A 15691-nucleotide genomic window follows, 5' to 3' on the forward strand; every position below is an offset into this window, starting at 1 on the left:
ATTTTTTTGCATTCAGATTTATGGAAGTACTTTGTTCAGGAATAGCTTCAGGGTTTGCTTTTACTGTTCAGGTATGCAGAGTGTAGAACTAGCCTTGATGTAGAGTGTGATTGATAGATATGTGATGGTTTTCCGAGGAAAGAAGACTTAGCTAATTCCTGCCTCTAAGTCAGCACCTTCTTTAACTCATTCCCCCTTTCTGCTAAGTCTGACAGAAGAGCAGAGATTTCAAAGACTCCTGTCACTGCCACAAGTTTTGGGATAAAGAAATATTGTCCAGATAGAAAAGACACACCTAAATTAATATTACTGCCCTTACCCCTGCTGAGGAAGATGCAGGTAGATTTGCATTTCTTGTATTTCTAGAGCTAGTCAGCCTGCTTGTATTTGCCATCAGAGGAGGTTGGAGGAGAGATTTTTGGAGCTGGAAGGGTAAGAGCCATTGCAGGGGAGACTGACGAAACGTAGGAGAAGCCTGGGAGGATGATGCTCCTGGGATGGCTGGGATATGGAGGCTGTTTATAGGACAGGTTTTTCTTCCGTGGCTGATCCCCCAGGCAGCACAGTCTGTGAAGTGTGTGATCATGAAGAATGAGAATTTGGGTTTCATAAATCAACTTTTGAGATGCTGTCCATTTAAATGTTTCTTAAAACAAAATAAGGAAAGAAATCAGCTGAAATTATAATTAGAGATCAAAACTTTCAATCATAGCTGAGAATCTCTGTCTTTTAGGATACCTTTTGTCTACAATCCTGGATGTTTTTTTTTGTAAGGAACTGGACTGCAGTGCATGGTCACTTTGGATATGAGAAAAGTTAATTGTGGTATCATTGCCAGATATTTTAGGTTGGTGGCTGTGAAATAAACAGGAGATTCTTCATCCAGTTCTATGGTAGGACTTAAATTGAATTGTCAAGACCTGAGAGAAACCTATTAATTATACCAGCATTTTTACTAAGCCTTTTCATAGCTCTGTAGTATATTAGTTTTCTATGCCACATTTGGCTGACATTTGTATGATGCTTAGCATCTTTAATTTATCACTAATGTTAGGCTCTCTTTTAAGGTAAAGAATATGGAAAGCAGGAAAACTATCATGTGAAGAAGGAAATACATATGACAAACCCAAAGCATGGCACTGGTTTAAGATTTTATTTTAGAGATATCTAACTTTTCTATTTGTTGCAACTTAGATTTTGAAGGGAGACGTTTTTGTATGTGATTGTAATATATGCAATTCACCTGCTGGATATTATGCAAATATTCTTGCTAACTTTCTTGAAAGGTTATTTTTCTAAGGAGCCAAGTACAACATAAAGTGAGGAGTTTCTAAAATAGTAGAAGGATATAATTTAATTTAATTTAATTTAAAATCAGAACTGCAATCCATTCTGGTATGTTGTGATGCTTTTTTAAAATATTTTATATGATACATTTTATTCTTACTCACTATCTGAATGCGAGGCTGGATATCACAATTGCTGTGTGAAATTGAGTATTTGAGAATACCTGAAGCAGGCTTTTCAGAGGCAAGGCTTCTGCTTTACGTGGAGCAAAAGCGAAGCAGGAATTCCATCAGGCAGATGAGAATGATTAGATGGTGATTATGTATTTTTATTATGATGATGCTCTTGCTTGTGATGCATTTTACCATATGTGGCCAGGCAACTCACTGGAGATTTATCCAGCTTTGATACTGAGTGAGGTATCTGGGATACATTCAGGCATGATGTAGTGTAAAAAAGCTTTGTTCTCTTGCAAAAATAGGTGGTGTCTAAAGCTTTTGATACTGTAATTTAACAGAAATACTGAGAGGGTTGTAAAAATAAGTCTCCAGTTCTGAACACAATCAAATGTGTATTACTGTGATCTCAGCTGCTGGTGAGTTGCCTTCTTCTCCGTTCATGCATTTTTCAGTGTGCCTGAGCTGGGGGCCAGAAAGTGCTGCTCTGACCCCAGTGTGAAAGTGTTTTAAAGACACTGCTGACAGTGGATGTGAGTTTAGAGCTGAGACAGGAACATCTCAGGCAGTTCAGTAGATGGTGTCTTACCAGTTACCTCCCACAATCTGATGGTGTTCAATCACTTGCCTGTTACCTTAGGGAAGGGACCTGCTGCCTTTGGAAAGTGAGAGTGCACCATTTTTCATGTGGATAATGATTTTGGTAATTAACAGTGAGGGCTATTAATTTTCTACCCCTACTAGGGGTATAAAAGTGCATTCTAAGTAGGTATGGATTTTTTTTTCAATTTTTTAATAGGGAAAGTAATCTGGAGAAGCAGCAGGAAACTGTAAGCTCCTGCACACTCAGGTTTCAGGCCCCATTTCTGGTGTGTAAAAGGTGTCAAGTACAAATGTGTAGTTAAGCCATGGGCTGTAGTATCATACAGTAATATAAATAATCTCCAAGAGAAGATGGGATTTTTGGTGTTTAGTACTCAGATTTCTTATGCTTGTGTTTTATATCCAGGTAGTGATGACATAGTCCATATGTATTTATAATCATACAGTAATTTCTATTGATTCTCAATCCTTGAGCACGTGACTTTTACTGTGCTTACTGAGTCAATGGTTCCCGGAAATGCAGGCCTATATTCCATAAACTTTCTGTAAGCTGTTCTTTATTCCTGTACTCTGTGTGTTTATCTGTATGTAAGTGCTTGCTTCAGTGCTTGCTTTGTGACAGTTGTCTTCTCCGCTGTTCATTTGAATCTGCTCATTGATAGTTCTTCCTTAACAAGATATCTTTGTGTTGTGTCCTAGGGAATTGCACTCAAAAACACTCAGACTTTTTCCAGGGAATAAAACTGAAGCCATTGTCTAGAAGGGACATAACTGATGCACAAATGAATGGTGCCTCAGTCGCTGTAACGCAGTTTCTAGCTGAAATGGAGAGAAACTGCCAAAAACTAGTGTTGAAATGAATTCTTAAACACAGAAACATTTAAAGCTGAGAGTGCCTGTTTCAGCCAAATTTGAGAGGCCTCAGAGTGGTGAAGTTGTTCCTCTGTAGCACAGCAATATTGCCTTTACTCTCATTTGGGAGGGCTGCTTTGCTTTCCTGTTTCCATTTAAAATGTGTTTGCTTCCTCACATTTACAAATTAAATTTAAAATGTGACCTTTTAGATCCCTGTTCAGATGAATACTTGATTATCACTGTAATGTGTGTAGGGCTGTTTGGTTTTTATTTACATATTCTGTAAGAGTTTGTTCTTGTTTAGTGCAGGGGACAGAGAACAACAAAATTCTTCTCAAGCTGCCCACCATTTCAGGTGATCCTGGCTTTTCCTATAAAGCCTGCCTCCTGGATAAAAGGTGTTTGAGGGCTTGTTTCTCTAATTCTTTTTAATTATTTTTTAAAATTTATTTTCATTCTTTTCAGCCTAGATTCCTTTAGTTCTAATGAGTGATGAGAGACTCATTAGTAGTTTTCTTAAAAGCTGAAGGACCACCAAGCAAGTCCTCATTTTAAATTACAGAGTTTCCTATCAGTTATTATTGGCAAAGCCAAACCTGTGATACATTGGCAGGACAGGCCATTAGGAGTTCTCATGAGTGTGCTCATCACTTTAGAGTTTTTAAATTAGCAAATTGATGAGAAATACTTCAATTCTGGTGTCACACTGGGTGGCTTTTTCCAGTGCAGAACTCAGTCGAATGCCTCTGTGTAGCACACAATTGTATGTGTCAGTGTGTCGTGATGGATAAAATGTATGTAAATGCTAACTATTTCCTAATTACTTCAATTATTAGGGAAATTATTCTCTTAACTTTAAAAAATATATTCTAGGTGGCCAATGTGTACTTTTCTCCCAGTGTCCTGTACAGCTTTTTGGTCTGTATTTCCTTTAGAATGATGGTGTTTCACATGTACTAGACAGATAAGCATAATTTGGTTTATAGCTCCTTGTTTCACACCTGTGATGCTTTTTCTGTATTTGCAGTGCTAGTCAGCTTTAATGCACCATTCATAGTCATTTGCAGGTGTTGGGCTTTTTTTAATTTCCCAGTGCAGTTGTATCAATTGAATGCATTTGGACACACGTTTCACAAATTGCTTGTGACTTTCTGTTTCTGAAACACTGTTAAATCATGAGGAGTATGAGGGGACATCATCTGTTAATTTACATTGGGAAGGTAAAACAGTTTTGCTTGGAGGTTTATTGGCAATTTTCACCCGCTGCCTTAAAGTTTGTTTGTTTGCTGTGGGGGATTTTTTTCCCCAAAATGTCATTTTCTCATTGGATATGTAGGGAAAACTAGTATTTTCAAGTTGACTGAATAACAAACTTTTCTTCATATTCAATCTTGCATTCTTTTTTCCTGTTTATCCAGCAATAGGAAGTGCAGCCTGCCTGTTAAAGCACATTCAAATTGGTTTTCAGTATTCAAATAGAAATAGATTGAAGAGAACAAATAGAAATGCTGCAAACAACTTACCCAAAAAATCTAGTAAGCTGCTCAAAAGCACCATGTGCACTGTAATGAAGAGAAATGTTACCAACTATGTATTGTGCTTTTAAAATGTACCACAAATCCTTCTGCTAACTTCTTCAGTTAAGGGAAACAGTTTTATTTTTATCAGAAGCTTTGGCAGTGAAATGTCAGCAGCAGATAGGGTTGTGTTGCAGCTGGGTGGTTCTGAGTAGAATATTAGGAGAACACAGGGCTGAACTCTGCTGTTGTGCTGGCCTGGAAGGTGCTGCTGGTCCCACCAACTTCCCTTTCCACGACACACTTCTAGTTCTGTGAAAGACATGGCGCTGTTACCTTTCTTTTATCTATCTCAGAATCCATTGAGATGTATCAGTAAAAAAGCTCACACTACTCTCACATTTATGATGCCAATTTTGAGACCTGTTCTGGGTATTTTATTATCACCACAAAGAAGAGGGCCTTGAAATGTGATTGCATTTGTTTTTTTTTGGGCGGGGGGCTGAAAGATTAAGGATCTGTAATTAATTGGAGGGAGGAAAGCTGTGTCACATTTTAGCATCTATTTTTGTCATAGGGAGATTACATATGACATGAGGGCCACATTATCTGGATTTTACAAGCATTTACTCCATCACAGAATCTATTTAGAAAAAGAACCAAAAAAACCTGTAGTGTCATGCATCATAGTAACCAAATGAATCACTGATAATGTAAATTCACCATCCTCCAAAAAAACCAAAACCTCACTCAAAACCATTTTCGACCAAAAATCCCAGCTTTCTTGAGAAAATTCTAATTGGTAATAATTCTGATGGCTCCAAGAGCTCTTAAAATTTCCTCCAGGAAGCAACTGTTTTAATGCCTAGGTTACACTTGGTCATTAAAAAGAAGAGTTGTGGTCACTTTGCAGGTTGTAGTCTGGCTCCTCATCAGCAACTGTACTATATAAAGTCAACAAGGAGTGCCCCAAATGTCTAAGAATGGGTCAGGCTGTATTTTTGAGGCACAGAGAACCTTTTAGTATGACTTTATCGTGAAGGCTTCTGAAATATTATTCTTACTTTTTTTTTGGTGTTCTGAATGGGTAGTTACGGAGACCTGGCACCGTGAAAACGAGGTGGCTTCAGAGGCTGCTGTCAATAGTGCTGAGCTCTGATAAAGCTGTTCCTTTTCCTGCTGATCCCATCAAGTAAATTGCCCTTGTCTACTGAGGGGTTTGTTGTTCCCTAAGGTTTGTACCATCAGATGAGAAGAAGAAGCAGGGCTGTCAACGAGAGAATGAGACTCTAATACAGAGGAGGAAGGACCAGATGCAGCCTGGGGGAACCACAGTCAGCGTCACTGTCCCTTACCGAGTCGTAGATCAACCTCTGAAACTTATGCCACAAGACTGGTAAGAACATTTCTCCTTTACACAATTTCTTACCAGGACAATGCAGAATTTGAAGGGGACCAATAAAATGCCCTGAAATCTACTGAAAAGTGAAGATACAGATATAAGGCTGGATTTTATTAACTGTATAGGAGTCTTTTTTTTCAGGTGAAAATAAGATGAAACTAAATTCATCTAAAAACTTGCAACACTTTACATTTTAACAGTGTGAGCAGCACAGCTACTCTACTAATTTTGCCAGAAATGTTCCAGAAATTTAAATAGAAATGTTCATATTATTTTTCTGGTTTGTGACAGCATAATGTGCAAGTTACTGAAACATGATCTGCAAGAAAACCACTCCTTTCCTGTCTGTTTTCTGAGGGAGAGCTTGTTGGGAATATATGTTTGCAGGCCATCAGCATCTGACATTCCAACTTTTTTAATAGTTAATGAAAGAAAATACATCAGACAGTAAGATTGAACTGTGATTCCAGTATTGGAGCTACTGGAGTTTTACTTCTGAAGGAAAAGCCCTAGTTGCAGAAAGGGAATCATAGGTAGTTTTTACTTTTATGAAAAAGCTGGGACGGATTATTTGGTCTGTAGTCCATTCTTCAAGGCTATAAAAAATAGCTCTCTTTGAACAGGAGAACTCTGAAGAAGCATTTTTATTGTTGTTTGACATCTTTTTGTTATTTGATGAAGTGCATTATGCAGCATTTTTACTTCTTCCTCACAAGTGAGAAGATCTGGGACATGGATGATGACATATTTGGAGGTTTTGCAATTTCCAAATTAGATTTTAATGGAGAGGAATACTTTGAAAAGGTTCTGTTCCTAAATCAATTATTCTCTGTATTTAGACCTTGAACTAATCAGAAATCCATGTATTTAAAATTCTGAATATTAAATAGCACTTAAAATGTTTAATGATCAAACCTTTAAGAACCATCTAAACTACTTTCTGAAGTACTTCTGACCAAAGACATGAAGTGGTGTGGGTTTTTTTATCTTGGTTTTATCCAAGGAAGCCATTACAAAACCTGCAAAAAAACCCCTCTAGACCACAAAACTTCACCTTGATTATTCTTTTCCATTTGGGATTTAGTGGATTTAATAATAAATTAAATTTGGGGATTAGATTAGAGAGGTAATTCTTTGTTATGGTGGGTAGGAACCGCAGTTGGATGATGTAAATGATCAAGAGAAAAGTAGACCATATGTGGGAGGTCGTTTATTCTCAAAGGTGGGTTTTTTAAAATTTTACTAATGCAAAAGCTTCATCTTAATCACAAATTTATTTTCTTAGACCACAGGTAATGGTTGTGTACTCTTAAAATAGCCGGTGCACTTTGCAGAAATTTAGCAGCTGTTGCTGCTCATGAATTTTCAGCCTGGAAGTCAGCAGTGCTGAGAATAAAGGCTTTTAAATCTGCACATCTCAGTTTACAGTGCCATTCGCAGAAGATTATCTCTGAAAATGCTGGAGCACTTTTCAAAAGCAAAGTAACTACGACAACAAATAAACACTGGCTTCTAAAAATTGTAACATGAGAAACTGAGCTGCCTTCTGCAAAGGGACAGGGCTGAAAGCCCAGAGGAATCACCTGAATGGTTTTTTTTCTTTACAAGAGGAAAAGCAGCTGTGCTGGAGGTGTGGTTGTTAAATGTGCTATCCTGCTCTATAAAAGCAGCAGCTATGCTAAGGCATGCTGCCTGTTTAGGACAGGAGGTGACTGAAATGTTCCAGGCCATGCCCATGCCCACCCCTCTGTGTGTTCCAGGGACCGCGTGGTGGCCGTGTTTGTCCAGGGCCCCGCCTGGCAGTTCAAGGGCTGGCCTTGGCTCCTGCCGGACGGATCTCCCGTCGATATCTTTGCAAAAAGTAAGGGATTTATTTTGTTCCTTGGTTTGGGGTTTGTTGTTGTGTTTGGGGGCTCTTGTAGGATGTTTATGCTCATGACAGAGTGCTGCCAAAGCGCTGTTGGGTGCAGGTGGCTGAGCAGACTTTGGGCTTTGGTTTCCTCAAGGAAGCGAATATTCCCATGCCCTCTGCGCTTGTTCCGCTCTGATCTGCGGAAGCTCATAGAAATCTTCTCAGAGCTGTCAGCTACAAGAGTCACAAATAGCTGGTGTACAAATCTACTTTCCAGTCTTCTAAAAAAAGGGTGAACAGACAATGCATATTCCAGCAATTCACAGATAACAGGTTCACAGTCTGTCTTCACATTCCAGTGCTATTTTGAAGAGAGAATTAATCACGTAGTATGCCTCTAAGAAAGCATTGAAGATGTGATCTGGTGTTTGACAAAAACTTCAGAGTTTTAAAAAGTTTGAGTTTCAAGTGAGCTAGATGTTATCATTGTATAGATCTGAACAGATTTCTTGAGTCCCCACAACTGTGGTGCTTTGAGGCACTCCTCTGGCATAGTTCACCCCTCTGACATAGAGGTGGGCCATAATATCTAAGGAATCTGTCAGCTTCTCTGTTGCTTCAGTTTGGAGTTGCCTTAGAAAACAGACTGTTTGATAGTGTCCTATGGTTTCAGATTGTTTAAAAAACCCCAAACCAACAGATATACACAAAAGAAAAAAAAATAGCAGCAAACCCAAACCCACCGTAGTTCAGTTCTGTCATCTTGCAGTCAGTGTGATGAGGAAGCAGGTTTGATCAGGTCTTGTACATGCCCCTCTTTGGTATGTGGGGTAGAATCTGGAAAGAGAATGCTACTTTGGTGAGCAGCAAGAAGACTCAAGGGTGGGACAGAAAGCTAAGGATGGGTCTGTGAACAAGAAATTAGAATGAGTCACTTAAAGGAGGGATTGAGAATGAGCAGGGAAAGAGAGAAAGAGCCTGAAAGTCATTGTAAAAGTAAAAATACGCCACAGGAAAGAGTTTAACAAAAGAGACTAATGAAAGAATGAAATAGCACTTCAAAATAAAGATACTGAGAAAATGGCAATTGTGAAAAGCAAAGCCAAGAAAAATGCAGTGAAATATTGAAGGTCTAGCTAGCAGTTACGTGCTGCTTCCTATTCATTTTAATATTTTTATATATAGATGTATGGAGGGCCGTAGCAGTTGTTCTGACTTGCTTTGACATTCTGGGTCTTCACATGCCAAAAGATCACAAGCACAGCCTGCACAGTTCAGGCTGAAGATGTACCAATTCTTATGTTTTTCAAGTGAAAGAGGGATTATCTGGTCTTAATTCATACATTGAAATGGATCTTTAATTTTAGAAATACATTCCATTGCTTCAAAGCATGGTATTTTAAAAATATTTTCCTGATAAAAATATATTTCTTGAACTTTTCCTAATGACTTTACTCACCCCTCAAATGAAAACAGGTAAATGAAGGGAGCACAGAGAGTATCAGTCCAGTTTTATGTATCTATTTCTATCTGAAGTTGTTGCTTTGCCATATTTATAGTGTTCAATAGTCTTCACAAATGTGGTTTCTGGGATTTGCATTTCTTCTTCCATGTCTCTGGGTCTGTCGTGGTTACCAAGTATTCAAGGCTTGTCCCTGTCCTGTTGGAAAGCAAGCAGGTAGCTTACAAGAAAGAACTCCTCAGTAAAATGTGTACTGGGCCAGAGTCTGCCAAGCTGGTTTTATTTGTTCAATTGCTTTGTCACGGAACATTTCATTAGCTGATTTCTCTAAAACTTTGCTCTTTAGTTTTCCTTGTGCGTGGCCTGACTGTTTCATACTCACATAGCAAACCAGCCTAATTTCACATTTACAAGTGAACGTTTGAGAGGAGGTTCTGAATGCTGTCACCTTCATGAACAAATACTTAATTTTGACTGCCATTTTCAGGTGTTCCTCCCAGAGCACATCAGTGAGCTTTAGGAGTGATTTGTTTCAGGTTCAGAAGTGGATGCTCTTGTGCTCCGTAACATTTAACTTTAATGGAGAGACTCTGTCAGGTGTTGAAGTTTTCTGTAAATGTGTGGCCCTGGTATATCTTTATTTGTTTTCTCTGAAGTTATATGAATACATGCAGCATTGTATCGCAGAGATAATGTATATGTATTCTTCATTTCCATTCACAAAGCTTGGAAATTTATCTGGCAGGGATACAAGCCAGATGATAATTTCTTTAGTTTGTCAGCTGAAAAAAAAGCTTATTTCACATACCAGCCTTCTAGGAAGTTCCTAGATAGATCTGGAAAAGAGGACTGATTTTGTGGAAGACAAAATTAAGAGCGTGGTATCAGAAGAAGATACAACCATGGCATTAAAAATAACTAGTTTCCACAAGACTGGTGGCTTCTGTTTTACTTTGCCAATACTACTAAAATCTTCAGACTGGGTTACCAGATAGGAATTGTCCAAGGCTTAAATACTTTGGTTTTAATGCTCACTGTGTAAATGCTTAGGCTTTACCTAATTCACATGTGACAATACTTCCCAAGAGAAAAATAACAGTTCATATTTTACCATTTTTAACTGAGTGCTAGATCAGGGGAAATTGGCAGTTACTAGATTTCTCAGAATGCTTTATGTATGATTTGGGGGTTACACTGGCATTCTACCATCAATCTTCTATGGATTCTTTCAGGGTATAGCCAGGCTTCCTACTCAATGGTCTCAGAAATACCTTTTTTATTATTATTTTTAATTCTCTGGTGGTTCAGAGGTTTTCACAAATACCTTCTTTGTTTCTCAAAGAAAATGTGCTTGAGTTGGTAGTGTGTTTGTGCTGTTCCCCTGGAATCTGGCTGCCCTTTCCCTTCACCCTGGAATAGCCTGAGAGCCATCGACCTCTATGTTTAGCTGTGCCCTTTAGGGAGTAGTTGACTTCCTTGGGTTATGGGTTCATTAATTTTGCTCTCAGGCTTCATTCTGAAAAAAGAAGGGTGAGGTGGGAGTTTTCTTTGACCAATAAAAAAGCACTAAAGTCTTTGTGTTTGTACCAAATGCTTTCCTGTTTGCTGTAGTTAAAGCTTTTCATCTCAAATACGATGAAGTGCGCCTGGATCCCAACGTACAGAAATGGGATGTAACAGTGTTAGAGCTCAGCTACCACAAAAGGCACTTGGACAGGCCGGTATTTCTACGCTTCTGGGAAACCTTGGACAGGTATGTTTCCTGCTGAAAGTCCTTGGTGGTCATGCTTTTATGGTTTTGGTGGGAGTGAAAAGTTCTGGCAACCAGGGAATTGTTTACAACTAAGACATCTGAACAATGTTTTAGCCTGGAAATAGTGTTTGTTTTGATTTTCCCTGATGATGCAGTTAATAAAATGTAGTGGTATATGTTTACAGACTGTAAGTAATAATCTCCAAAGTGTAATAAGTGTGGATTTAAAGGAAGGGTAGTTACCATTAATCATTGATTAGTCCCATGATTCCCCACCTTCTGACTCTGCTTCTGGTCAGAACCCTCCTGAGGGGGAAGTTCACTGCAATACCTTTTTCATGTTGTAGAGAAGAAACTTTATTATCATGAAGCAGTTGAAGAAATATTGAGGGAGTGGAGAAGCCCATGCATTTCATGAATGTTTAATCTTTTCATGTTGATTGCATAGCAAACTTCTTGAATGATTGAGTGAAAAAGAAAAATCCTGTGGGATTTGTCAAAATAATTCCAATTGTCAAACTTTCCATGGCTTTCTATTTAAAAGTCTCAGATGAACAACATATCTGAACTCCCAGAATGAACTAGTTATTTTTAACAGCAGTCTTTCAATGTTAGAAGTCATGCAATGCCTTGGAAAACATGAGTTTTCTTTGAGGCAAGGCTGTAGCTGGCTGTTACTTAGTGGGACAAATCCTGTGCATAACACAGAGCTCTATATGGTACATGACACATGGCATCTCTTCAGCAACTTTCTAGTTCCCTAAGCATTCTGTTTTAGCAGTGCCTGTGCATTTTACTCCTGTGAGTAAAATTCCTATAAATGCCACAAGGGTAGTAATGCTGTCTTCTGTTAATTTTTTTTCAGGTATATGGTAAAGCACAAATCTCACTTGAGATTCTGAATCCTTCAGCTGCCATTTATTTCCTGAAGTATGGATTGAAAAAAATAGAAGGGGCTCCAGTTTGGAGACCAGAGCTCGCACTATATGATATGTCAAGAACTTTACAAATGAGGAAAGGTCACAGTTTAAACTTTTTATAAAATCTTGTTTGGATGATTCATGCTATGGCAGGTTGATACCTGTTGTTATTCAGAAGCAAAGGGGTTTTGCTTAAAACTATTTTTTTAATGTTGTTAGCCTTCTAGTCTGCAATCCAAATTGTATATTTTGATAGCAGCAGTTTGTTCTCTGTTTTGTTAAATTAGCCACATTTTTAAATGATGTGTTTTGTTCCTGAGTAGACAATAGCTGGATCTCCACGGCAGGTTCCCCACGTGTGTGTGCGCGTGTGCGCACGGCTGTGTGTAAATAATGTGTGGGTGTGTCTATAGATATAGTGTACAAAAAAGTTATAGACACACTGATGCACACGTAGATGTTTCCAGGCTTTCTAAACCACTTAGCTTCTGAGCTTAGTTTGGGGTTTCTTTGCTTACTGTTTCACTTACTGAAAATATTTTGTTGTGAATGATATTACATTTTAGTCAATAGGACTTGCAAACTGAGCAAAGTGAAAGTTGTTTTGGATAAATCAAAATGTCAACCTGTATATGTATATTCTGTCAGTCTTTGTTGAAGAAGGGAAGATGAAAAATCTAGAAACACTTTTTTTGGATTTGTAATGTCCCAGTTTACTAAATCTTGAAACTTTATTATAGGCGTACCTTCAAGTCATGTTAACTTTAAATTGCCATTCTCCACACACGTCTCTTTATTTAAACTGAAAGTATGCATGTGTACATTCCCATCTAGCAAATACCTTTGCATATGAGTCTAAATGTTACTTAGATTAAACGATGAATAGAGGAGGAGAGAGTTGGGATTTTTTTTTTTTTGTCCTGGAAGAGCTGCCACAAGGAATGAAAAATTTTAACTGCTTTGCATTTATACCTCTAATCCTATTTTCTTGTGACAAAAGTAGCCCAGACTATCTACAGGAGTTATAATTTTCTGAGCTGAGTGGCTAATGTGGCCTCCTAAGAGTCCTGCATTGGAATGGAAAATCAGCCTTCTCCAATTACCAAAGAACAGATTTGCTTCATCTCCAGTGTGAGGCCAGAGGACCCTGGTATTTGTACCAATTTACAGCATCTCTGTATCTATGGAATAACATAAAGTTGATGTTGCATACCAGTGAATGTAGAGAATGATCAAATTCTGTAACACCTGCATGATTTTTTTTCTGGGATAGAAGATACATGGATACATGTTTATATTCCTGTTCTTGAAATTCCAAACCATGTTTTTTTAATATACTTTACATTTAAGGTTTGACAAAAATAAAATGTTCTACCTATTCTGTTTTAGTTTTTATTTGATCTTAGCTTCATTTTCAATAAAACCCAAAGTCACATCTCTGTGAGAGGTTTTTAAAACTATGTCTTAAATGTATGAGGACTGTGAGGTCTGACTTTTGATTGTATGTTTCCATCCCTGCTATACTGAGACTGTATTTTCAAATGGTCTTAATGGAAATGTAAAAATTCAAACCACCTAAACAACCCCCTGTGAATCCCAAGATTAGAAGCAGCTGACCCTGGATTTTGGAATGGATTCAGTGTGGTGACTGGGAAGAGTGGGCACTACAGGACTACTGAGATGTCTCCTGTTTGTGTGGGCAGCTGGGCAGTACCATGTTACCGTGGTTTCCCTGTACTTAAGCTTATTATAAATGTGTCCATGTCTTACTAGAGTTGTCTGAAACATTGAATACTTGGTTTTAACCTGTACTGTACAGAGCAAAGCTGTAATGGCTTCTTCCAACACAGCAGCTGCTACCATGAGCAAGTGGTTCCATTTACAGTTCATTTCTGCTTTAAATAGTGGGATATCATGTATGCATTTTTTAACTTAAAACATTTCCAATTAGAAATGTTTTTTTTTTCAGACTTAATCAGTACAATATGGCCTATGCTGTTGTAAAGAGACTTCTGGGCAGTCAATTTGAAAAGCAAATTTTGGAGAAGTGTGTGCTTCACATGCAGTGTGACATGCAGGCCATAGAGTGGGTTTGCAACAGGCAAGGGCCAGTTATCTTTTCTGTGTCCTATACTTCGCTTGTGTTTTCAGTGCGGGTGTAATCCCAGATCCAGTATTGGGTACAGGAGATGGTGTGATTTAGATGTAGATTTATGTATTTATTGGGAGTTAACTCCTCTGAAACTACTGAAGTTACACAGATGTGGAATGGGCAGAAGAGCAACATCCATGAAATCTTTGTGTGACCTGTGTTGGTTTTTATGGGTTGAGAACAGACCTTTAGCATCTTAGAATTTTGTATTGGCAAGTAGTTTGCAACCCAAGTTATAAAATACGTATTTGTGAAGGAGCTGGCACCTGATCGTGCATATTTTTGTCAGTCATAAAAGTAGTGATGTTTATAAAATGAGCCATTTTGCAATCAGATTCCTGCTGACATTATTGGAAGTTTAATTAGGTTGTCAGAATAGCATTCCTGCTGCCTTCATAAATAACTGCACATAGATTATGAAACTACTTGGACTTAAAAATTTAGCCTTACAGCAGCATTTTGCAACACAGATGGAATTTTAGACACTTATGTTATGCTTAATTTATCTACAAGTTAATGTAGAGTAATAAAGAAAACTGGTACTAAGAAGTGGGGAAGCTGGAGGAGCAGACATCTGTTTTACTGAGCTGCTTTCTTATTGCTGAGCAAATTCAACGCACTACTTAGAGGTGTATAAAGTGTGTAAATTGTACTCAATTAAAATGTACAACTGTAGCTGAGCTCCTTCCCTGGCTGCAGTGTATTGAACAGTAGAATGACACGAGCATAAGAATCAGATATCAAATTGGCTGTTCCTATTAAACACCTTCAGTGTCATAACTCTGCACTGTTTCATAAGTACAAGATGAGTGAGATGGAACAAGATAAGTTGAGGACTGGTTTGAAGTCTGTTATTGGGCTCCCATACTGTCAGCAGGTGATTACTGCTTTTAGTAACAGGGTTTGTGGGGCCAGGAGATGTACCTGAAGTAATGATTTTGTATTAAAAACTAAACCTGTGATTCGTATTATTTCAGCTTTTGAATGTTAGCCTGAACAGAGCAGACAAAAAGGGGAATATTTTTGTAAGGTAAAGTAGGGCAACTGCAGGGACTTGCATACCTGAAGAAATTGCAGATCAGCATCCTCAGCTGAGTAGGCTCAGCTATTGAGCTATTACCTGGAAATTTTTGTAGGAAGATGGTTTCACAAATAGGTACTAAAGGCAGTGCATGAGCTAGACAATTTATGGAACTGTTCTGCAATGCTGTAAACCTTTTTATTTCTGAATTCAGAAGAAAATGTAGATAGCAAATTGTGTGCTAAGTTGCCCTTGGTCATAAGTTAAACTATTATGTTATATTTGACATATCAGCCTTTATTAGAACAGCAAATTTGTTTTTGGCTTTCATTTGCTGTGCAGTTGGTGTATAAAATATTACCATTCTCTGCAGACACATGCAAAAGTAAGTTTTATTAGTACAGCCTTTATTCTTTTGCAGGTGAAATATGCACTTAGTTGCTAATTCTTGCAATCGCTATACTAGAAAAAAAAAAGCTGATCAAAATTAATGGCTTAGTGATTTTAAAATTTAATGTCATGAATGCATTTTAATTCAAAAGCCATAACTAATGCCAAGTACTTTATTAGAGCAATGTGTTCATGAAAAATTAAAATCTCTGCCTGAAGAAACTGCTGGCCAAGTAGGTTACAGTTCAGCTGATCTGTGGAAAAATGTGCCACAAACTGGAATCTCCAAATGTCATATCCT

The 15691-nt window shown here is 38.0% G+C and overlaps 1 protein-coding gene across 1 annotated transcript in view; it reads left to right on the forward strand.

The window, feature by feature from the left end:
• Positions 1–13262, forward strand: part of CDC73 (cell division cycle 73) — a 101765-nt gene extending 88503 nt beyond the window's left edge. Inside the window, exons 14-17 of the mRNA XM_032118149.1 lie at positions 5673–5834; positions 7601–7701; positions 10766–10907; positions 11773–13262. Coding sequence (XP_031974040.1) covers positions 5673–5834; positions 7601–7701; positions 10766–10907; positions 11773–11809 — 442 coding nt within the window. The 3' untranslated portion in view covers positions 11810–13262. The remainder of the gene's footprint in view (positions 1–5672; positions 5835–7600; positions 7702–10765; positions 10908–11772) is intronic.
• Positions 13263–15691: the final 2429 nt, after the last annotated feature.

Source organism: Corvus moneduloides, chromosome 9 (genome assembly GCF_009650955.1).
Source record: "Corvus moneduloides isolate bCorMon1 chromosome 9, bCorMon1.pri, whole genome shotgun sequence".
Taxonomy (NCBI): Eukaryota; Metazoa; Chordata; class Aves; order Passeriformes; family Corvidae; genus Corvus; species Corvus moneduloides.